Consider the following 24,109-nt stretch of genomic DNA (forward strand, 5'->3'; position numbering starts at 1 on the left):
AATAACATTATACAACTTTGTAATCTGATGCTCAACTGAGTTAGCAACCACTGTATTTTCTTACAGGATCTAGTGCAAGTCACTTAAGGAGAATAGTTAATCTTTGTGTAGTTTTTGTATATATGCATGTGGGATAGCAGGGACTATTAAAGGATAATAACTTCAAAAAGTAGGTTTGAGGGAAAAGCTGAAGGAAATCCAGTATACTGTATTGTGCATTATAAATATACTAATTTATCTCACTAGATAAACTTGCTCCTATGGAAACAGATCCCTAGAAACAACCTAATCAGCTTTAATAGGAATATAGAGACAAAGTAGGTCTGCAGTCTTCCCACTTAGGGAACCATAACTAAAGTGAAACTAAGATATGGCTTGAGTTGGATAAGTCTAAAACTGGCCCTGCAATGTGTGTTCATTCCAAAATGTTACATAAAAGCTTGCAAGTCAAATCGCAGGACCAATGAAGAAAGATTATTTTCTCCACACCCAACACACTAAAGTTGAAGTGATTTGTTAGTATAATTTGAGACTGACTTTAGGTGTAATGCGAAGAGGTGAGAATGCTTATGTCTGAACTCTAGAGGATCAATTTTACTTTCTGAACAAACCAATTCTAAAAACTGAAATTAAATAACTTTTCATTTCAGTCTTGGGGATCTTAAGCATTTTAAAAATTAGCACACTTCTGTTTTTATAAAACTGAGTGTTATGGACTTTGGGGGGAATGTTAACTTCTGCAAAATTTGAAAATATTTTATTTAGGAGTATAAATTTTCTTTTAATATTATTGAAAATAATGTTTTATCAAATTTAGGGAGTCAATGAATTCAATAAAGATATATAATAAGGAAGATAATTTCTATATTCCTACCAGTTGCCAACTCCAAAGTTATTGTACATTACAGGAAACTTTCTCCACCACCCCCCAAAGTAGGCACCTTCAATTTAATTTTTAAAAGTGTAATATTCCACATAAGAGCTGATTTAACTTGAGTTTTCTTTTCTTTTTTTTATTTTTGCAAGACAATGGGATTAAGTGACTTGCCCAAGGTCACACATCTAGATAAATATTAAGTGTCTGAGGTTGTATTTGAACTCAGGTCCTTCTGACTCCAGGGCTCATGTTCTAGTCACTGCACCCCTAGTGCCCCAACTTAGAGTTTTCTTCCATAAACAGATATGTGAAAGCAGATAAATGACATAACCTCTGTTGTCCTCAGGTCCTATTCTGTTGTTGTAGACTGAATTGGAATAAATGTTATTTGTCCTTTTAACTACAAATTTGATACTCTCTGATCTACTTTTTTCTGATATCATGCTTAAATAATTAATATAATATAATATAATATAATATAATATAATATAATATAATATAATATAATATAATATAATATAATATATTAAATAAATAAAAGTTTAGCTCTCTAATCCAAATAAATAAGCAAAAAATCCAACCTCCTTGATTGGTGGGCATAAAGAGTTGGTGAAACTTGATTTTTGATCATTAAGAAACATTTTGGTGATTAAAAACATTTTGGTAATTTCCCCCTTGCTAGTGTATCTCAAAGGAAATTTAACGTTAGTTATTTCCGTCTTAACAAAAAGTATCAATACAAGCTATTTCTAGATCATGTGGCTAACAAGATGTTAAGCTAACTATTTGCCTCAATCCAGACAAAATTTCAGATGTTATTCTTGGGGGGAGAGGGAAGAATTCTGTGCCAGATCTAGACTAATAAAAAGAAATTCAACTAGGTAAAACTATTCTGTATTAACACTGAACAAGGATAACCCTTAAAGCACTCACTCAACCCTCTTCTCCCTTCATATTTCACACTGTTGTCAAGGATTCCTAGATCAACTTTTGGGCTTCTGCCTCAGACCCCTAATTAGATTCTCTTTTGCTCCAGAGATAGATGGCATACACCATGCCCTGCTGACATGTCACCCTGCATTATGCCAAGGCATTGGAGTAGAAGTGAAAAGGGAGTGATTAATTTATATCTGATTGAAGGTTTAGAGTACTTAGAGACCCATGTCTACATAAATTTTGTCCAAAACATACTTTATGCATACCCTTGACACTGTAAAAAGACACAAGCATTGATTCAGTCCAGTCAGAAAGGATGAGAACTGAGGGAAGAACTGGGATAGTAGACCAGCAAGAGATGCTATACACTAACCTAAAAGAAAGAAAATTAAACCTAGTTGATGCCACATGTACACAAATGCACATGCACACACACACACATACACACACACACACACACACACACACACACAGCTACTTAGAAAAAGAACTTTAGCTAGTGATATATAAATTCCATAAGAAAAGAGAAAAATGAGGTAGATTTACCATTCAGTTATAGTCCCCCTCTTCAAATGGGAAGAATCAGAAGTTAAGTAATTTAAGAATAGACAAAATAAAGGAGGAAATAGTTAAGATTTAAAGAGGAAGAACATTCAATTAAAAATCTAGGGAAAACATCCTAAAACTGAAAGGAAGAATAAGTATAAACCCTCACAGAATAAACTCACTTTAACAAGACTAAAGTGATCCAATGCTAGATGAAAAACCTAACTCTTTGGATTATCAAGAAAGGAATGAATAGCAAAAAGCAATTCCAAAATGATTTGAAAGAAAAATAAAATCCAAAATAAAAAAGAGGGAAAGAACAAATGTCAGAATTTGTGACTCTCAAAGCAAAAAAATGATTAGGAAAAAATAAATTCAAGGTGGCAATTTTCCTCAAAGATAAAAAAAATTGTGATGGAAAAATCAGGAAGTGAAAAATAATCTAGAAGACAAAGCAATACATTGATATATATATATATATATATATATATATGCTAAAGGCAATATATATATATAATATATATATATATAAAAGCATAGATTCAAAGTAAGATTCAGAGGTCTTGTGAATGGGGTAAAAAATTTAAAAAAACTTGTTATATAAATAATGAAAATATACATATATATATACTATAATGGAAGAAATAACATAGAAATTCTTAATATATAGAAATCAGATAGAAGATAGAAAAACTTACTAAACCTTAAGCTTCACTATAAAATCTATCTATATTTTATATATATATGTATATTTACATAAGTGTTTATTATCTGTGTTGAAAGAAAAGCACAAGAAAATAGCTCAGATATTTTCTTTTTTTGTTAGATATTTGCAATAAAGTAATTGATTATACAGTAGAGCTCAAATTCACAAACTTTCATTTTTGAGGAACACAAACTAAGAAGAAATAAATGTTTCTACACCACAAATCATAGAATAAAAATTGAGAATATATAGAAAGGTAAAAATTATGAAGAAAACGAAGTATAGAAATTAATCAAATAATAGGGGGAAAGAAGATGAAGAAAAAAGTGATAATTTGAAGAAATTAAGAAGGAAAAATCAATAAATTATGTGAAACATTGGAGGAGTGATGTTAGGGTGGACAGCCTATGGAAATTGAATTTCATCAAATAAAATTAAGAAAAATCAATGGCTAATCTAAAAATGCATGGGAATTTTAAAAAAAACTGGACACAAATGAAGAAAAATATGAAGATAACTGAGGAATTATATTTTGCCTAAAGAAACCATAGACAGCAAACTAATATCACTATTTAAATTATATACTCTAAGGAGCATGACATAGACATACATTAAGGGAATGTGTTTACTAAGCTGAAGATTGATTTAGATGCCAACACAATCATAACTGGAAACTTTAATGTTTCTCAGAATCTGACAAATCTAAGAGAAAAATAAACCAAAGGGGAAACATAGAATTGAACAAGTTGTCAAAGAATTTAGAGTTGATTGATTAATGATGCCTTCTGAATGAAACCACTAAATAACATATTGTATACATCTTGGTATTGCTAGACCAAAATTAATATAAGCAGCAGAGAATAGATTTTTACTTTGTTGCATTTCAGCTTTAGAAGCTGCACTGAGTACACAATCGTCTATATACAGAAAATCGTGTGCCCACAGGCTCTCCTCTTTGATTTTGGCTTGAAACCTTTTCAAGTTGAAAAATTTACCAGCAGTCTGGTAGCTGACTTTGAAATGTACATTATACATATTACATATTATATATGTACATACATATGTGTGCAGGTATGTATATAGATTATGTATATATAATGTATATATGTGTGTGTGTGTGTGTCAGACCCACATGACATTTTTACAAAAATAGAGAATGTATTGGCATACAAGAAATTTATAAATAAATATAAAAAAGCAGAAATGTTAAAAATATCCTTTAGAGACCACAATAGCATAAATACTATATAGATAACTCAATTACAGTAGCACAAGAAAAATATGAAAACCAAACGTAAATTTAAGAATGAAATTCCAAATAATTATTGATCAAAAACCAAATTGCATTTCAAAAAATGAGAATTACATGAACAGTAATGATAATGATAAGTCAAACTATGAAAATTTCTGAAATGTGCTAAAGCTATCCTTAGAGGATTTGTTGTATATGTTAATAAAATAAAAAGAATTTTAATGGAAAATCATATCACAAACTTAGAAAGTCAACAGATAAACCAAAAAGAAATGCATAAATCTAAAAATTAGAAAAAAAGAAATTGAAACCCAAGAAGTTAACAATTAAGATGCTGAATCCTCCAGTCAGCTCCTCAGTGCATACTCTTATTGATGCAAAAACTTTTTAAAATTTCAAATGATCAGATTTGTTTATCTCATATATTTACTTGGCACCATCCCTTGTTTGGTTTAAGGATTAAAGTTCTCTATATTTTATTCACTTCTGATTTTTATTTTAGGACCTTTAAGAGGGTTTGAAAACTATGACCAAAGGGCCAAATATGGCCTACAATCTGTTTTTCTAAGAATTGTGAGCTAAAAATGGTTTTTACATTTTTAAGTAAAATTTTATTATATTTTAAAATGTAAAATTTTCTTTTAACTTATTGGCTGTACAAAGACAGATGACAGACTAGATTCAGTCTTTGGGCCAGTTTCCTCCAATCTTTAATATGCAGATGGCTTATTCATTTTGAATTTATAATGAAATATAGTTTAAGATGTTTGTCTACCCCAATTTCTGTCGGACTGCTTTCTAGGGAATTCTCTCCTAAATAATTATATATACTTTTTAAAATTCATGAAAAATTAATGAACTGAACATGGATTTTTAAAAAGAAACTCAAAGAAAGTTACTCCAAAGAAGAACAAGAGTTGAAATCTTGAATATTAAAGGAGAATTATATTTAATCAAAACAGGAAAAAGTCTAAAGAACTGTTATATAAAATTAATTATTGGAGGAGGGGCAGAAAAAAGATACTTGTGCAGGGCTGTTTTTCAGACTTTCTTTACAAGAAAGGAGGAGTTTGGGCTGGGAAAGGGGGGTGTTGAGGAGATAAAAGCTTTAGGAATTCTCATGTTCTTAACTCCTGCACCACTGATATCTTCTTACCTTCTATTAAAAAATAATTTGTGACACCTTTCACAATTTTCTGATTCTGTTTTAACCCAAATGAGTCAAGGGGAAAGCAAAATGTTGTTTTTAACGCAGATGTCCATTCTAACCCACTCTTGGGCTTGCAACTAACTTGCTATAAAAATTGATTTTACTGTTTCTATGAGAAATGTTTTTTTCAAAAGCAGAATAAAGAGGTTCTTGTGTGATTAAATTGGGAACAACCCAAAACCTTTGTAATATCTATCAATTATGTTTAAATGCTAAAACCACAGGGTCATTCCATTGAATTATCTGGTATAGCCTTTCAGATTTCAAAGATCCCTATAAAGGTATCACATCAATGTACCTTATTATTTATTATGAGTGTATTATGCTACTTTCTTCGAGTTAGAGCTGACCTAGATAAGGCACTGGGGAAATGGGATCACTAAATCCCAGAGAGGAAAACAAACTTAAGTATACAAGGTATACCTAAACACAGTGCTGTCTATGAAAAGGATTAAAGGAGTAAGGAGTAAAGAAGGATGGATACCTGATATCCCAGCTTGGTCAGAATCACTTCTCTCTAGGTATTCCTCAGGAAATGTTTCAAAACTACAACACAAACCTCTTGAGCATGTTAGCACTGTTTAATTCTATATGATCCTTTCTCTCTATTAATGTGAGTTGTAATTGTAATTGTAAGTTGAGTCTACAGTCAAAACATATTTGAAAGTGAATGGAAATATTCTTTGGCATCACTAACTACTACTAACCTTATATCAAAATTAATTACATAGTTGTATTCCATTCTTTTTTTATAATCAAGTTTTATTTTATTTCCAATTCCAAATTCTTTCCTTCTTTCCATCCTCTCCCGAGAAGGCAAGAAAACCAAAAAATTACAAATATAAGTTATTAGGCAAAACAAATTCCCACATTAGTCTTATGTCAGAATAAAAAGAAAGGAAAAAAGAAATATGCTTCAGTCTTCATTCTGATTTCATAAGCCCTCCATTTGCAGCTGTATAATGTTTCATCATGAGCCCTTTGGTATTATGCCTATTCACTGTATCTTTTAAAGTTGATTTTCTGTATCATATTATTGTTATTGTATAAATTTCTCCCTGGTTCTAGCCCACCTCACTTTGCATCAATTCATATGTCCTCTTCACTTGATATATTGAATTCTGAGGTCTAAGGTCAGGTAGCATTCTGTAACAATGTATAACATATAGTGAGTTGTCAGCTTAGAGGCTCACTTTGATGACAGGTGTGCTTCTCTACTCAAGAAAACTCAACGATAAAAATATAAATATATTAGTATTAGGTGAAATTGATCTTAGCTTTGAAGAATTTCTAGGGGGTATTGATAGAGCACCTGGGGTCAGGGGGACCTGAGTTCAAATTTGACCTCAAACACTTAATAATTACATAGCTGTGTGACTTTGGGCAAGTCACTTGACCTGATTGTCTTGTAAACCCCCCTCCAAAAAAAAAAAAAGAAGAATTTCTAGTGGACTTTAAATACCAAAGTCCCTAAAGAATTTAAGTAGTTATAAACCATTATCTGCTGATAAGAGACAGATAGGAATTGGGAATTAGAAACTTACAAATGAAATACTGAAAAAAAAATTTTCACTGAAAGACTAATCAGAATTGACTTAAAAGTGCATCTGAAATCTTAAAGTGCAAGCAAATGCATAATCCTTAATACTTGTAAATTCATTCTATGTGAAAACTTACCAGGAATATAACTATTACACAGATTGAGGTATTTCTATATAAATTTTTTAGCAATTTCTAGTTCTGAGAGAATCTAAAATTGCATAACGGAAAAAAGGGATCAATCAGAAGCATATTCTAAAGGATTAGACTTAAAGAGCTACATTAGGCAGTCTTATTTGTATAAGTTACAAAACTGGATCGATCATTATGCTTTGTCATTAAAACACACCTTGAAAAATAAACAAAAATGAAGTTAAATATATGCCCAAACTTGAAGCTCCCTTTCTCTGACTTGCTTCTCTGAGTTTAGAGAGCTCAAAGCTTCAAGTAAGTTTTCTTTGTAATACATAGGTATAGAAAATATTTTATACTTATTTGGTGCTATTATAAGCAACTATATTTTTTTATTTTGATGGAAAACTCTTAGTAGAAAAATACTAAAGTCTTCATAAACTGCACAGAATAAAACTTAGAAAGAAAACTTTAAACACTTGTGTTTTAAGTATCATTTTTTCTTTTTGAAAGATTTTATTTATTTTGAGTTTTACATTTTTTCCCCTAATCTTGCTTCCCTCCCCCCACCCCTCACAGAAGGCAGTCTGTTAATGTTTACATTGTTTCCATGGTGGTATCAAGTTTTTTTATAGTTTTTTTTGTTTGTTTTCCATAAGGTATAGGATGAATGCATGTAGCCATTCTCTCATTTTCCCTGATGAGTTTTTAAAAGGTGTAAGTGATTTCCAATGCTAATGTTTAGTGTTTCCAAAAACCCATTCTTTTTTCTTTTTTTAATTTCTTGTTATTTTCTCCTTTGTTTCATATAATTTTCTCTAAGTCTCATTGTTGCTTCCTTCTCTGGGTTTTTGTTGTAGACTTGACCACCATGAGACATAAGTTAGAAGGGCCTTTAGAAAGTGATTTGATCTAATTCTTTAATTTTACAAATGAAGAAATAGAATCCAAGAGAAGGACAAAGGATAAATCCAAGGGTTAAATCCAAGATTACACAAACGAGAAAATATCAAAAAATAATCTGAACATTAAGTGCTTTGACACTTTCTAATGTACTATGTTGACTCTCTGACAAACTATAAGACATTGAGTAAGACATTCGATACCTCTATTTTAGTTTGTTCAAGGGGGCAGCTAGGTGGCACAGTGGATAGAGCACTGACCCTGGAGTCAGGAGAACCTGAGTTCAAATTCAGCCTCAGACACTTAATTCCCTAACATTGTGACCTTGGGCAAGTCACTTAGCTTCATTGTCTTACAAAAACCAAAAAAAAATTAGTTTGCTCAGTGCACTGCAGTAGAAAATGAGTCTCTTGACTTGGGTTCAAATATTGTCATTTAATATACATATGAAATTAAACAAGTAGATTTATCACTCTAGTGTGTTATTTCATCTCCACAATTAAGGAACTAAATTAGAAAACTTCACGGTGCCTTCCAGCAAGGCATCTATGATATGTAAATAAAAATGCTACCAAATGCTAGCTTTCTTGGATTATTGTGAGGGTCAAATGGCATAATGATGATAAGTAACCATTAATAACACTTGTAACAATGGTTTATAGTTTACAAAGTATTTTGCCACAATAGCCCTGTAGCTCATCCCTTCTACCACTAAATTTAACACATTAAATAACATGCATATTAATTTACAAAGTGTGTTTTCTTCACTATAATTCTCATGGGAACATCGGACTATCTGGGTCTCAAAGGTGTCTTCCAGTTCTGTCTATAATCCTATAATTTATAAATTAAGTTGAATTTAAAACCTCTATGTATGACTGCTGATATGTTGAGAGGTGAGCATTAGATGTGGGACAAGGCAACTGTGCTCCCTTTGTAAGGTCTAAAAACTGTACTTCCCACATATGTAATTGTATCTCCAAGTACAAACAAACTTAAGACAAAATAAATTGCCCTGTTGTTTGAAGGATGAGATTTGTTGGGGCGGGGGAAGGGGTGGTGCGGGATGGGGAATGGTACATTTAAAAAGTCTACTAAAAGTTTCTCTACTCCTACTTGGTGTTAAACTCTAATGATAATATTTATAAAATTATTTGGTAGTTATAGAATATGATAGTTATAGAATACAGAATATTGGTATTTATAGAATCTTCTCATCTTTGTAAACCATATTAACTGCATTGTCTCTTTCAGTCCCTACAACAACCTTTAATGATAGGTATTTTCATGATAGATACTACAGGTATTATGATAGACTATTTTACAAACAAGGAAACAGAGACTTGAAGAGTTGAATAAGTAAAAATGGTAGTTACTCGCTTCAGCGCACATATACTAAAATTGGAACAATACGGAGAAGATTAGCATGGCCCCTGTGCAAGGATGACACCCAAATTTGTAAAAATGCTAGACATCAGATTTCAAGATGGTCCTTCCTGAATCTAGATGTACATCATTTTTTTTCACTCTACTGCTCTTGCTTTGCCTGTCTATACTTGAAGAAAAAGCATTACTCTTGCAATCAACCATCCTAAGTTTAAGTCCCAGAGTCAGGTATATATACATAGTTACATACATATATGTATGCATGCATGCATATGTGTGTATTTCCATTATATATATATATATATATATATATATATATATATGGACAGAGAGAAAGAAATTACACATGTATCGATAGACAATTGCCAGTTTTTCAGAGCATCTGTGCTCTGAAAGTGCGTGTTTCATAATATTCAAAAAGGGGTAAGGGGAGGCTAGGTGATGCAGTGGATTAGAGCACCAGCCCTGGAGTCAGGAGTACCTGAGTTCAAATCTGGCCTCAGACACTTAATAATTACCTGGCTATGTGGCCTTGGGCAAGCCACTTAACCCCATTGCCATGCAAAAAAAAAAAAACTAAAACAAAACAAAAAGGGGTAAGCACTATTACAGGTAAGATAGAAATGCTTTCAGTCATATCCATAGAATCTTTAAGGCTAACAAATATTTTTAAAGGATTTAACAATTAATAATATAGATATATTAAGAATTAGATTGCTGTTGTTAAACCTTCTCTGTCCATTTATAATTTAGGAAACATAGAAATGTAAGTATAAGAAATTCAGGGGCAACTAGGTGACACAGTGGATAGAGCACCAGTCCTGGAGTCAGGAGTACCTGAGTTCAAATGTGGCCTCAGACACTTAATAATTACCTAGCTGTATGGCCTTGGGCAAGTCACTTAACTACATTTGCCTTGCAAAAAAAAAAACCTTAATAAATAAATAATTGAATAAATAAATAGGAATTCAAAGCTTTAGGGGAATTAATGAATAAATGAATGTGGAAAAAATTCTAATCTCTGCCTTCTACATGTACTAGGGCTGCCCCATATGAATCAAAACAAGTCTGATCTCCATACATATTCCAGTCTTGAAGATGCAAGAGACACCCTATACTAAGAGAGTGATGGTCAAAAAACCAATTGCATTTGCCCACAGAAGTTTCATAGAAAATAATGCTCATAACCCTAATCCAAAAGTGAGAGTTCTTTGCTTTAAAATGGGCTATCATAGAAAAGTTCAAAAATTCTATCAGTGGAACAATATTCCAAGTGCTACTTGATAAAAATCAATTTGTTTAAATTTGACCAATGTCAAGTTGGACGCTGCATAAACTAAAAAGGGAAGTTGGAATTACAGAATTGTAGCTTCTTTGATATAAATACTTGAGCCAAATAATTGAATTAAAAAGGTAAGAAAGTGCCATTGAGATATGTGAATAAATTTTTTATTTTTACTTTATTTATTATTTTTATTATTTAAATAGGTTTGATCACTGTGAGAAACTTTTCAAGGCTAATGCACTATGTGTATAATCTCTATTTCCATTTACGTTTCCCAATAGATATTTATAAACAATGAATGGCATGATTCAGTGAGTGGCAAGAAATTTCCAGTCATTAACCCTGCTACTGAAGAAAAAATTTGTGATGTGGAAGAAGGAGATAAGGTAATTTTTCTCAAATGATAGTTACCAGGAAACCTTGCTTTCTGTCATTCTCTTTTTTAAAAAATATAATTTATTTTTAGCATTTTCTTTACTTTGAAGTTTTAATTTCTCTCCCTTTCTCCAGCTCTATATCCATCAGTTGAGAAGGTAAACAATATATCATTTATACATGTGAAAATATGCAAATAATAGCCAGGTTGCAAAAAATAAAATGAGAAAATTATATTTCAATTGGCATTCAGAATTCATCAATTCTCTGGAGTTGGATGGGATTTTTATCATAAGTCCTTCAGAATTGTCTTAAAACATTGTATTAAAGCAACTATGACTTTCACAATTGATCATCATTATAATATTGCTATCACCATTCACAACGATCTGGTTCTGTTTACTTCACTTTGCAGCAGATTATATAGGTCTTTCCAAATTTTTTTGAAACCATTCTGTTCATCGTTTCTTATAATGCAATGGTATTCAATCAAAATTGCAACCCACAACTTGATCATCCATTTCCCCAGTTTCTGGGCATCCTCTTCATTTCCAATTATTTGCTTCTACAAATGAACCTGCTATAAATATTTTTTGTACATATAGACTCTTTTCCTTTTTCATTGTATAGTAGTGGTATTTCTCTGACAAAGAGTATGAGCAATATTATGCCCCTTTGGGCAACTAGCTACTTCTAGCTTTTTTATATCAGCTAGAGCATGCAATCCATTCCTTTATTTTAACTCTGTACGTGCATCTTTCTTCTTCAAGTATCACTTGTACAAAACAAATTGTTGGACTCTGGCTTGTAATCCAATCTGCTATCCAGATCAACTATAAATGGACTCAACTCCTCCCAGCAGATCAGTGTCCAGTGACCAAGGACTATTCCAAAAGACTTGTGATGGAAAATGCCATCCACCTCCAGAGGAAAAACTATGGAGTCTGAATGCAACCAAAGCAAACAATTTTCACTTTTTAAAACTTTTTTTTATGTTTTTCCCCTTTTTTTCTCATGGTTTTCTCCCTTTAATTCTGATTATTCTTTTACAGTTTGACTAATATGGAAATATATTAAATGTGATTGTATATGTATAACTTATATCAGATTACTTGCTTTCATGGGAATGGGGGAGGGAAGGAAGGAAGATAGAAAAATGTGGAACTCAAAAACATAGAAAAACAAGAATATTGAAAATTTTCTTTCCTTGTAACTGAAAAAAAAATTTAAAAAGCTGCTATCTATTTCTATTTTATGGATGGATTCACCCCATTCACACTCACAGTTTCCATTGAATTTCTTTCCATTCTATTTTCTTCTATTTGTCCTTCTCTTTTTTTTACTTTGTCCCTCTGCAAAAGTTTGTTTTGCTCTTGACCACTGCTTTTCCTTAAGATACTTCATTTCTAGATTTCAGGTATTTTCATTGGATGTCCTCAATGCTTTGGAATGCCCTCCCTCTTCCTAGCCACCTGGCTTCCCTGGCTTCCTTTACCTTTGTTTCTTTCTGTTCTTTCTTTCATTATTTCTTCCTTTTTTCCTTTCCTTTTTTTCTCTCACTCTGTCCAAAATAGAGCACATTCAAATTCTTTGTATTTAATTTAAATGAGAATATAATATATGAAATAAAACATCTAAATATAAAAGCTTGTGACCAAGGTTTATCTTCTTATATATTATTTATGCATATATGTTAATACTACTCATAATCTTGATTTGGATTTTTAAAAAATTTCTCTCTATAGGAGTTAAATTATACTTTGCTTTAAATGTCAATCATACTATAAAATGGTAGGCGATAAAATATGCTTGTTTAAAGCACAAGTTTTTTATATATCCTATGACAAGTTTATCACTGAATTAGTCTCAAAGGAGCAATTCAATGAAACTTTATTAAGTATCTACTACCTTTAAGTCACTTTGATAAGATGAAAATACAAAACACAGTGCTTGGCACACAGAAAATACTCAATAAATGCTAACAAAGAAAGTTTCTGTCCTAGAGGGACTGACATTTCAGGGAAGAGGTAAGTGCTAGACATTTTTGTGTCTCTTCATGGGTAAGGAACAGAATACAGATAAGGAAAGTGATGACCATGCCTTTCCTCAGATCATGCCCCCTTGGAAGCACCAAAAACTTTTAAAACCCTAGTTAGAATTATCTATGAGAACAGCAGCAAGAAAAAGCCTGAAGCTTGGGAAATTCCCCTATAAAACCCTGGAAGAATACAGTTTGCATAAAGAACAGTCAAGAAATATGCTCAGATAATGAGCAAACAACATAAAAGTATCCTGAATATAAAAAGTTACTATGGTCATACTTAAGGTCAAGAAACAAATTCAGAAGACAACAAAGTAAAAATAGCTATAAGCAAAGCCTCAAAGACAAATGTATATTGGATATTAACCCCAAAAGATTTCCTTGAAGAGTTAAAAAAAGAATAAAAAAATTTTTAATCAAGTGAGAGTGATAGAAAGTTAAGAAATGAGAACATTGAGAAAATTATGAAAAAAATTAACTGCTTGGTAAAACAGGGACAAAAAAATTGGAGAAAATATGCTTCAAAAAATAGAATGCTAAATGAGGTATGAAACCACACTGCAAATCACTGAGAAAAATAATTTCTTAAAAGTTGGAATTGGAAAACTGGAAGTTAATAAGCCATTGAAAAGCAATAAGACAAAATATTTATAGCAGCTGTTTTGGCTGTAGCTAAGAATTGCAAATTGATTGGATGTTCATCAATTGAGGAATGACTAAACAAGCCATGGAATATAGTTGTGATGAAATAATATTATGCCATAAGAAATGAAAGGGGAAGCTAGTTGGCATAGTGGATACAGTACTGGCCCTGGATTCAGGAGTACCTGAGTTCAAATACTGTCTTAAACACTTAATAAACTTAATAATTGCCTAGCTGTGTGACCTTGGGCAAGTCACTTAACCTTATCACCTTGCAAAAACAAAGAAAGAAAGAAAGAAAGAAAGAAAGAAAGAAAGAAAGAAAGAAAGAAAGAAAGAAAGAAAGAAAGAAAGAAAGAAAGAAAAGAAAAGAAATGACAAGCAGGTGGCTTTAAAAAAACTAAAAAGACTCATGAATTGATTCAAATTTGAGCAGATCCAGGAGAATATTGTACATAGTAACTGCATTATTGTACATTGAAGAGTTGAATGACAGCTTTTTTAATAATAAAATGATCCAAGATAATCCCAAAGGACTTATAATGAAATATGCTGCCTCCAGAGAAAGAAATATTATTGTCTAAATGTATACCACATATATACTATATATATATATATAATATATAATGATTATAAAACAAATATGTTTATGCATACATGTATGCATGTGTATATACATATAAAACACATAAACTTAGTTGAATATAGAAATCTATATTAACCAATAGGTGAGTAAGAAGGGATGAGGAAAAGACAAAGGGATGGAGTGATAAGATGGAACGTGGATTGGGGGAAGCAGTAGGCAGAAGCAAAATAGATATTTGAGGAGGAACAAGAAAAATACACAGAAGAAAATAAGATGGAGATAGTAATTACAATGATAGTAATTACAAATATGAATATAACTGTAGTGAATCGCAGAATGATTAGAAAATAGAATCCAATACTATGGTAGTTAAGAAACACACTTAAGGGGTGTCTAGGTTGCACAGAGGGTGGCTAGGTGGTGCAATGAATAGAGCACTGGCCTTGAAGTCGGGAGTACCTGAGTTCAAATCCAGCTTTGGACACAATAATTACCTAGATGTGTGGTCTTGGGAAAACCACTTAACCCCATTGCCTTGCAAAAACTAAAAAAAAAAACACTTAAAACAGAAAAATAAAAACAATTAAAATAATGTATTATATTTCAATGGAGGTTAAAAAAAGGCAGGGGTAGCAATCATGATCTCAGACAAGCAAAAGAAAAAAAAGACATAATCAAAAGAAATAATTAGGGAAACTATAGTTGGTAAAAAGGTACCATAGACAATAAAATCATGTAACTACCAAACCAAATGGCTTAGCTCCCAGATATTTGAAAGAAAAGTTGAATGAGTTACAATAAGAAATAAGAAAATAAGAAAAACTGTACTATGGAAAAACTCAACCTTCCCCTCTCAGAGGTATATAAGTTTAACAATCAAGTAAATAATAAAGAAGTTAAGCAGATGAATAAAATTCTAGGAAAAGTTAGATATAATAGACATCTAGAGATAATAGAATGGGATAGAAAGGAATGTAACTTTTTTTCCCAACTATACATATACAGTTACATGTATTTTCACAAAAATTGCCATGTAGTAGGACATAAAATCCTCACATCTAATGAAGAAAAGCAGAAATATTAAATGCACTCTTTTCAGACCATAATTAAATAAAGATTCCATACAGTAAATGGAATCATAGATAAAAAATAATTAGAAACTAAACCGTCTAAATCTGAAGAACAAGTGGATTAAAGAATACATCATAGAAGCAATTATTAATTTCATTAAAGATAATGACAACTATGAAATCCCCAAATTTGTGGAATACAAGGTGAACCATGATCCAGTGTTTTAGTTATATGGTATTCCATTCTACATAAATAATAGATCTGTGGTGGAACTTTCCCCTAAAATATTAAATACAAAATTATACATTTATCAAAAAAGCAAGAGGTTTAGAGTAAGGGGTGAATATAACATATGTCATGAAATGAGAACTGTATTTGAAATCAGAAAACTTGGATTCAAACCCCAGCTGTTCCATTGCATGATATTGGCAAGTCCCTTCAATTCTCTAGGCTTCCTCATTTCTCTTTGGTAAAATAAAGAAGTTGGGCTAGATATTCTTTAAGTTCCATTCCAGATTTGCAACATAATAACCTTAGAATAGTGATAAAATTTTCATATAAATATAGGATAGGGAAGTTAAAAAGTTTCCTCCCAGTTCATATTATGTGATCCTGAGATTTGAAATTATATAAATCAATAACTGGAAAATATGAAAATCAGTGAAAATAGGCATAATATTTGCTCATTTCCTTGAATGCTCTCATGTCTGACTGGTGTTCATACTTAGTCTTCATATGCATTCTACCACTTTATGTTGTTTCATGGTAAACTTATTTGGGGAAATAATTCAAGTATTCTTCCTCTAAAATTAGCTTTCTTTGACTTTTCAGGAGGATGTGGACAAGGCAGTGAAAGCAGCAAGGGAGGCTTTTCAGATTGGGTCCCCATGGCGGAAAATGGATGCTTCAGAGAGAGGACGGCTCCTGAACAAACTAGCTGATTTAATGGAAAGGGACCGTCTGATTTTGGCAGTAAGTATGCACCAGATGAAGGAAGGGATTGGTAGAGTTCTCAATAATGTCCATTATCATGAGTTGATTTTGTTTGCAATGATATCTTGCATATACACATAAATACGCACATTCATACATATATAAAATAAATATAATTTCTCAATTATTATGAATGCCTTTTGAGAGAAAGAAATCTTTTGAAAGAAAAGATTATTGACAACTTTAATTGGTGGCAGTTAGCAGTAGTAGTAGTAGAAGCAGTTATAGTAGTGTGGTGGTTGTGATTAGTGGTGCTGATGGTGGTAGCAGTGGTAATGGTGGTGGTGGTAGTGATGGTTGTAGTAATAGTAATTAATAATAATAACTCAATGTGAAGCACTTGATCCCAGAAGTGGAACAGTTCTGGAGAGCATCGTTTAACTATACTACAATTCACCAAAATAATATCATCAGCTTTTTGCTTGAAGACATCTAGTAAGGGGTAAACCACTACTCCCAAGGCAGTCCATTCAATACTTGCTTAGTTTTAATGTTCTAAGGAAGACTGCATCTTTTCATGAAATCTAAATTTGCCATATTATTATACCTAACTATACATTCCAAGACCAAGCAGAAAAGCAAGTCAAGTCCCTTTTCCATGTGACTTTCCTTCAAAAAATCTTAAATCTTTTTGGTTTCCACATTAAAGAACTAACACAGATTGACCTTTCATCCTGAAAGAGCATAGATTTTGTTCAGAAGAAGCAATATCTAGCTTTTCTATACCCTTCATACCTTTTATCTATTAAATTGATTTTGAACCCTTGTCTGTTTCTATCTCCATTGTTCATCATTAAAATGTTCTCCATTGCCCTCCCTTTCTCATTCAAAAATGTTCCCCTTTTGCCATTCTTCTTTCTTTGAAAAAAAAAAGTTCTAGATGGTACAGTGAATGGAGCACCAGCCCTGGAGTCAGGAGGACCTAAGTTCAAATCTGGCCTTAAAAACTTGAGACCTTAGGCAAGTCACTTAACCCCATTGCCTTGCAAAAAAGAAAAAAGTTGCATTCTATTACCATATTTTAGCTATGTATCTCATTTTGAACTAAGGCTTATATATATATATATATATATATATATATATATATATATATATACGTATATATATATATATACGTATATATATATATATATATATATATCTGTCAAGTCAAATTTGCCACCTTACATTAAACTCTCCTATTCAACTTCACTATTTCCCATATATTGAACATTTATGTATAGATTGAAGTTATGGATTCTGATGCTTACTCTTTTCTTAGATTTGGGGTCTTTGAATTTGTGGGTAACTACTACCACTACCTTTAGTTATAGTGTAGCTACTCAATGCATTAATATTAGCTTGCTAAGCAGTTTTGTCCCTCTTTTCAGTCATAAAACATTTTATTAAATTTCCAAGATTCCAGGAAATCTCATTCTTATGAACTCTCCATTTTTAGCCAAGAGTTCATCACTTCTATATTTTAAGTCATGGTCCAGATATTCATCCATTTAATCCAGTTTTCAGAAATCTTAATAAGTTGCTTACTTCCAATAAATTTGTGACGTTGGTATTAATTAATATTATCCACATGTTGTGGGAAAAGATACTCAGGGTCAATGAGATTGTGATCTATCTAAAGTTTTTAGCCTCATCTTATTTGACAGTTAGAAGGTTAGCAATTTTCTATTCTGAGCATCCTCATAGATAAGACAACTGAAAAATGACTTTCCTAAGTCCACCTGGATAGAAATTACTAAAGGCAGCATTCAATGCTGGTGTTCTAACTCTAAATCCAGGATTCTTTCTATGTAGAGCTAATAAAAGTTGGATCTTACATTTATTGAACCAAAGCATAATATAAATTCTCAATTCTTTGACAAATTCTTCTGTTCCTAGACAGACAAACTGTTCTTTCCCTAGAAGTGGTAAGGAAAAGTAATAAATGAAAAAATATGCATTTTGGAATATAAATTTTGACACTCATATCATTCATATTGTACCTTTGGAATACACTTAACATTTTAGTAATTTATAGGATGGCAGTTAATCAAACAGGAAATATTATCCTCCCAAAACCAAATTCATGGAAGTCTTGGAAATTTAGATATGAAAGTTATTTATATATGAAGAAAATTTTGTTATATATAAAACTTGCTTGAAGAGCATTACCATGAAACTTTCCCTCTTCCCTCAGGACAAAATTAAATTTGAATTTATAAAATAGAACAATAATGTATTTAACTTTTAATGTATTTGGTGTTGTGCAAGGTGTTGAAATTATAAATATAAAACAATAAATATCAGATATGCTATCTTCCTTGTCTACAAAACAATGCTATGAGGATCAAATGAATTTCAAGTGAAAGAAAAGGGGGGGAAAAGAATATTCAATTATGTAGCAACTAAAACATACTTAGAGCTATGATTTGCTACAAATATTATCCTATTTGACCTTCATGACAACCCTATAAGGTAAGTGCTATTATTATTCTCATTTTACAGTTGTGGAAATTGAGACAGAGAGAGGTTATGTGACTTGCCCAGGGTCACATAGCTAGTAAATGTATGAGGCTAAGTTTAAAATCAAATCTGCCTAATTCCAGGTCCATCGACCAATCCTCTATAGTATAGTTGACTCCCAGGTGTTTAATTGAAATTTTAAAAAGCTAACAAACTGAAAATATTATATAAATGTTGTCTGTATTATTCATACCATTCAGAATGAGTTGCCACAAAGAACTGAGGCCAACATTTTATATAAACTAGCAAGACTAGGTGGGATACAAGATTCCATCATTTTGAAAATTATGAACCTTCAGAATATAAATTATTCTGTGATAACATCAGTTTATATATTTCCAGTGTATCATTGACCATCAAGTATCTATTATTTTCAAATTACTGTATTTGTTACAGGAAAAGATACAATAATACTCTGATTAAGACATGTTCCCTTTCTTTACTGAATTTATAATCCACAGGAGTTGGATGAGGAAAGGGAAGGAATATTCCATACATTTGCTTTACTGATATTCTTTACTGATAGATCTATTTAATGTCATTCTTCTGTTTCAAATTCCTTAATGATTTCTATTGCTCACCAATTACTCTTAGCCTGGAATTCAGTGATCCAATAATGTGATCTTTTCTCCCCACCCACCACAGCCTTATCTAATATCACTCTGTTCTATGTATTCTTTCAATCTGTGAAGAGTAAAAGATTATCTGATGAATATTTTAGTAGTGGTGCATCTCTCAGAACAGGAGCAAAAGCTTCTAAAGATAATTTTTCAGGAGTAACCACAACAAAGATGTGAGATTTCTACAGAGTGAGGGTCTTCTAACTCTTAATATCCTACATAAGGCAACTTCTTTTGGAGAAAGATCTTAGGATGTTGCCACAAGCACATTGAGCTTAAGTAGTATGCCAAGGGTCATTCTTCCATTAGGTATTAGCATAACCAGTAAGTCTTCCCAACTACAAATCTATTTACTACTTTTTCTTCCATTATACCAGCTTGTTGCCTGAAACAGGATTAATCTAATATTTTCTTTAAATAGTCTATGAAATTCACTATGGGACCTGATCTTTTTTCAGACAATAGAATCAATGAATGGTGGAAAAATCTTTTCCAATGCCTACATGGCAGATTTAAGTTTCTCTGTGAGTGCTATACGCTACTGTGCAAGTTGGGCTGATAAGATTCAAGGGCGTACAATCCCAATTGGTAAGTAAATTTGAGAAGCACTTTTAAACAATTTATTTTAGTTCTTGGTAATAGAATTATTTTTAATGTTTTCTACCCTCTTTTCTCCTTTCTGCTGGTCTTTCTTGCCTTGCTTTAGTGTCTGATGGATATAAGAATCTCCTTGCCAAGGCCATAGCTTTTACTTCCACACAAGATCCTATCCCTTCACATTATCTCTAATAGATGCATTCTACAGTCATCCCCCTCTCTCTTGAATCTTGAGTCTTTAAGCAGGCTCTGGTCTCCCTTATCCTTAATACACTTTCAGTACATCCTCTATCAACCCCCACCATCCCCCTACCATTCCCTACCATCCCCTCAAGTTATCTCTCACCCTTTCTCAAACTCCTTGAAAAAAAAACTTTAACTAATTGCCCCCAATTCCTCACCTTTTACTCTTCAAACTTTTACAAATTTCTTTTCACCCTCATCACTCAACCGCAGTGTTCTTAATTGCCAGATCTGATATTCTCTTCTTAACCCAATCCTTAACTCATTTGTTGAGTTTCACATCATTAACCATTCTTTCCTCCTGGATAGTCTCCCTCTAGGTTTTCTGACACTACTCTCTCCTGCTTTGACCACTACCCTCTGTTTCTTCTTTTTTAGTGTAAATATTATGTTATTCTTCAAAATACATATAAAGGCAATTTTCAACATTTATTTTTATAAGATTTTGAAGTCCAAATTTCCTTCTTACCCTTCCTTCCCTCTTTCTTTCTCAAGATAGCAAGCAATCTGATATATGTCATAAATGTGTGATCATGTAAAACATTTCCATATTACAATTTCTTCTTAGTCTCCTTTGCTGAATTATCCATATCACATCTTTTAACTGTGATGTCCCTTAAGATTCCTTCTGATACTTCTCTTCTCCCTTTAGATTCCCTTTTAGTAATTTCTTCAGTTTCTATGGGTTAAACCCTTGTCCCTAAACAGTTAATTCCCTATTTTACAAATCTAGCTACAATCTATCCTCTGAATTTCAGTTTTACATCCTCAGTTATATATTGAACATTTCAAACTGGATATTTTAAAGATATCTTAATGTCAACATATATAAAATTAACCTTTTATCTTTGCCACTAAACCCTTTTCATTTACAGACTTCAATGTACCATCTTCCTTCTACTACATATTCATTATCTTAGATTTCCCCCCTCCTTCCAATCAAATCTTGCCATTTCTATTTTTATTATTCTTTCAAACCTACACCTCTCCACTCACACAAATATTGATTTAGTTTAGACATCATTACCTCTTGGCAAGATTATGAAAACCATGTCCTGAATGATCTACCTCTCTCAAATATCTTCTCAATCCAATCCATGTTATCCACTGCTGCCATGGTGATTTTCTTTGAATATAAATCTGATCAAGTGATTCCTCTATTCAAGTAGTTCCAAAGACTTCCTAGTCCTTTAAGGATCAAATATAAACTCATCAATTCAATGATGTTTAATAAAAATTTGTGGTGATATTTTGATTAATAATGGAGAATTTCAGCTGCAAAAGTCACCTGCAAATATTTATCACATGCCTTTAAAAAATTCAGCAAAATTATGTAATTAAACAGGCTTAGAAATATTTTAAAATATTAAATGCAATATGAAATACACTGAAATATGATAATTATTGAAAAGAGTAAAAGTTAATACACATACACCCATTTATATGTCAGATACTTCAAAGTCTGCTTTTTATGTTTGAGACATTCAAATTTGTTTGGTTTGGTTTGTACTTTAATCTGCATTGAGATGTCATGCTCTTGTATCAAGTGGTGGTTAACTGACATGGTTTCCATACTACAGTAACATATTGACACAACACAACACAACACAATCATCTTCCCCTAGTTTTACTTTGTACATTGCTGAAAATGGTTGACTCAGAAAAAAAGATAAAAATTAATCTGCACCATCAAGCCTCAGACTGGAGTTATAAAAGAATGTCTTTTTTTGGGAAAGGGGGGGTTGTTTTGGGGTTTTTTTGTTTTTTAATGGGTAATGCAGCTAATGCTATGGAACAATAGATACCTATTAGTGTAATTCAGCTTGAATTTAGAAAAAATTTAGGTAGAATTTAGAATTTAGAAATTTAGAAAAATTGCTAGAATTTAGAAAAAAATTAGAATTTAGAAAATTTAGAAAAAAAATTGAAATGAGATACTTACCTAAAATTATTAAATGAAGGAAAGTTAGAATTTGACCATAAAGGCTGGGAGATCAGCTTTTTGTTAGTCTAAAACCTGCTTCTAAAGAGCAAATGGAAGAAAGTTGTCCTGAAGACATGCTCCACTTCCAACATACAGAACTAACTTCCCTCTCCAGTTTAATGAGCCTGATAGTTGAAGATTTGATGGAAATTATCTTTAAGTTCCCCCAAGGATTTAAAATAACCCTAGCAATACTGAAACTACCTAAAAACTAATAAAGAAGCCCAGCCAAGGTGAACCACAGATATGAGATGGGGATTGGGCAGGTCAGAGGCAGTGAAACATAGAATGGGAATGACAAAAGTGTAAGGAAATAGTGCAATACAGACATGGGGCTTATTTGGGGGTCTAGTTTCTATTTTGATAAAGTGCAAGAAGGAATAAAATGTACAAATGAATTGGAATGAATGAGTATTGAAAAGCAACAGACATTTATTAAATACCAGCTATGTGTAATGTCATTAATTTGCCAGGTTCTTGGGAAATACAAACAGGATTTTTTTTAATTTGGCACAAAGGGCAAAATTGAATATTAAGTAATGGAATGAAGTTAAATCAAATTTAAACCAGCTGTCTGGGGTGGAGGGGAGGATAAGAGAGAGAAAAAGGAGAAGGAATATTCATGATTTTCTGTTTTTATTATTAAAATCATTTAGGACAGGTCATTGATAGAGGTTCACAACCAACAGAGGAAATCAAGCATAAATATTTTAAGAATTCTGAATTTTCTTTGGCTGTTAAATCATTAGTTATACTACAATTCCAGGATAGCATTTTGTCTTACTCACTGTCTACCCACCACCTATCTATATCCATGCCAATCTCTGTTATCTTCCCACTGATTTTCTCAAAATCTTTGCAAATGTGATTCAGAATGTTAGAGGGACTGAAATTTGTCACCTTTTAAATACCTTATAAAAATCTATCTTTCTTCATTTTCTGACATGATTTGGGTGCATGATTTGAGCTACATAAAGTACCATATGATATTATAAAGATCACTTAAAAATAAATTTACATTTGTAGTACAAATTTACATTTGTAGTACTGAGAATTTAAATGTCTTATTGATAAAAAAGATGATACCATATAGTATTGTATCATAGTACCATTTCTACATAAAAAATATTTGCCTTTGTTTCTACTAGGTATTTCAAAACAATATTTGTCTAATGTATTTTGCTTTGGGTTTTTATTTATATATTTTGATTTATTTCAGATGGAAAGTTTTTCTCATATACAAGACACGAACCTATTGGTGTTTGTGGTCAAATTCTTCCGGTAAGTTGCTTTCACATATAAGACTGAAAAACTCTTTTTTCAAAACATAAATTTTTTAAGAATTCCTTTAAGTAAGAGTCCATCCTTACTGAGATTTCCTTTAAAATCAAAGAAATGTCATCTGAATGTTGAAAGATCTAGATGATGAAAGATTTGTGTTTTCCTGTATGCCATTTAGAGAGAAGTAAAAAATAAGATGAATTAATGGATAAATAAATAAAGATGAATATAATACCACATAATCTTCACTAAACTCTCTACCTCCAACAAACTAGTTGATCTCCTGGATGGTTTCTAATATTTGAAATCCAATATAATAATTTGAAAACAATAGCAAGTAACCAAGAGAACAAGAAGTATTTTGGTCTTTAATCAATTATCACATTGAGAATATGGTTCCTA

General features: G+C 31.8%; 1 protein-coding gene and 1 non-coding gene across 2 annotated transcripts in view; both read left to right on the forward strand.

Annotated features, from left to right (window-relative positions):
* LOC141503129 (aldehyde dehydrogenase 1A1-like) overlaps positions 1-24,109 on the forward strand; it is a 47,097-nt gene that overhangs the window by 363 nt on the left and 22,625 nt on the right. The window contains exons 2-5 of the mRNA XM_074208321.1: positions 11,054-11,158; positions 16,319-16,459; positions 20,061-20,190; positions 23,646-23,707. Of these exons, the coding sequence (XP_074064422.1) occupies positions 11,054-11,158; positions 16,319-16,459; positions 20,061-20,190; positions 23,646-23,707 (438 nt within the window). The remainder of the gene's footprint in view (positions 1-11,053; positions 11,159-16,318; positions 16,460-20,060; positions 20,191-23,645; positions 23,708-24,109) is intronic.
* LOC141503680 (U6 spliceosomal RNA) lies at positions 9,476-9,585 on the forward strand. The gene has a single exon (XR_012473014.1). It is a non-coding gene; the product is annotated as a U6 spliceosomal RNA (small nuclear RNA).

This window comes from Macrotis lagotis, chromosome X (genome assembly GCF_037893015.1).
Source record: "Macrotis lagotis isolate mMagLag1 chromosome X, bilby.v1.9.chrom.fasta, whole genome shotgun sequence".
Classification (NCBI taxonomy): domain Eukaryota; kingdom Metazoa; phylum Chordata; class Mammalia; order Peramelemorphia; family Peramelidae; genus Macrotis; species Macrotis lagotis.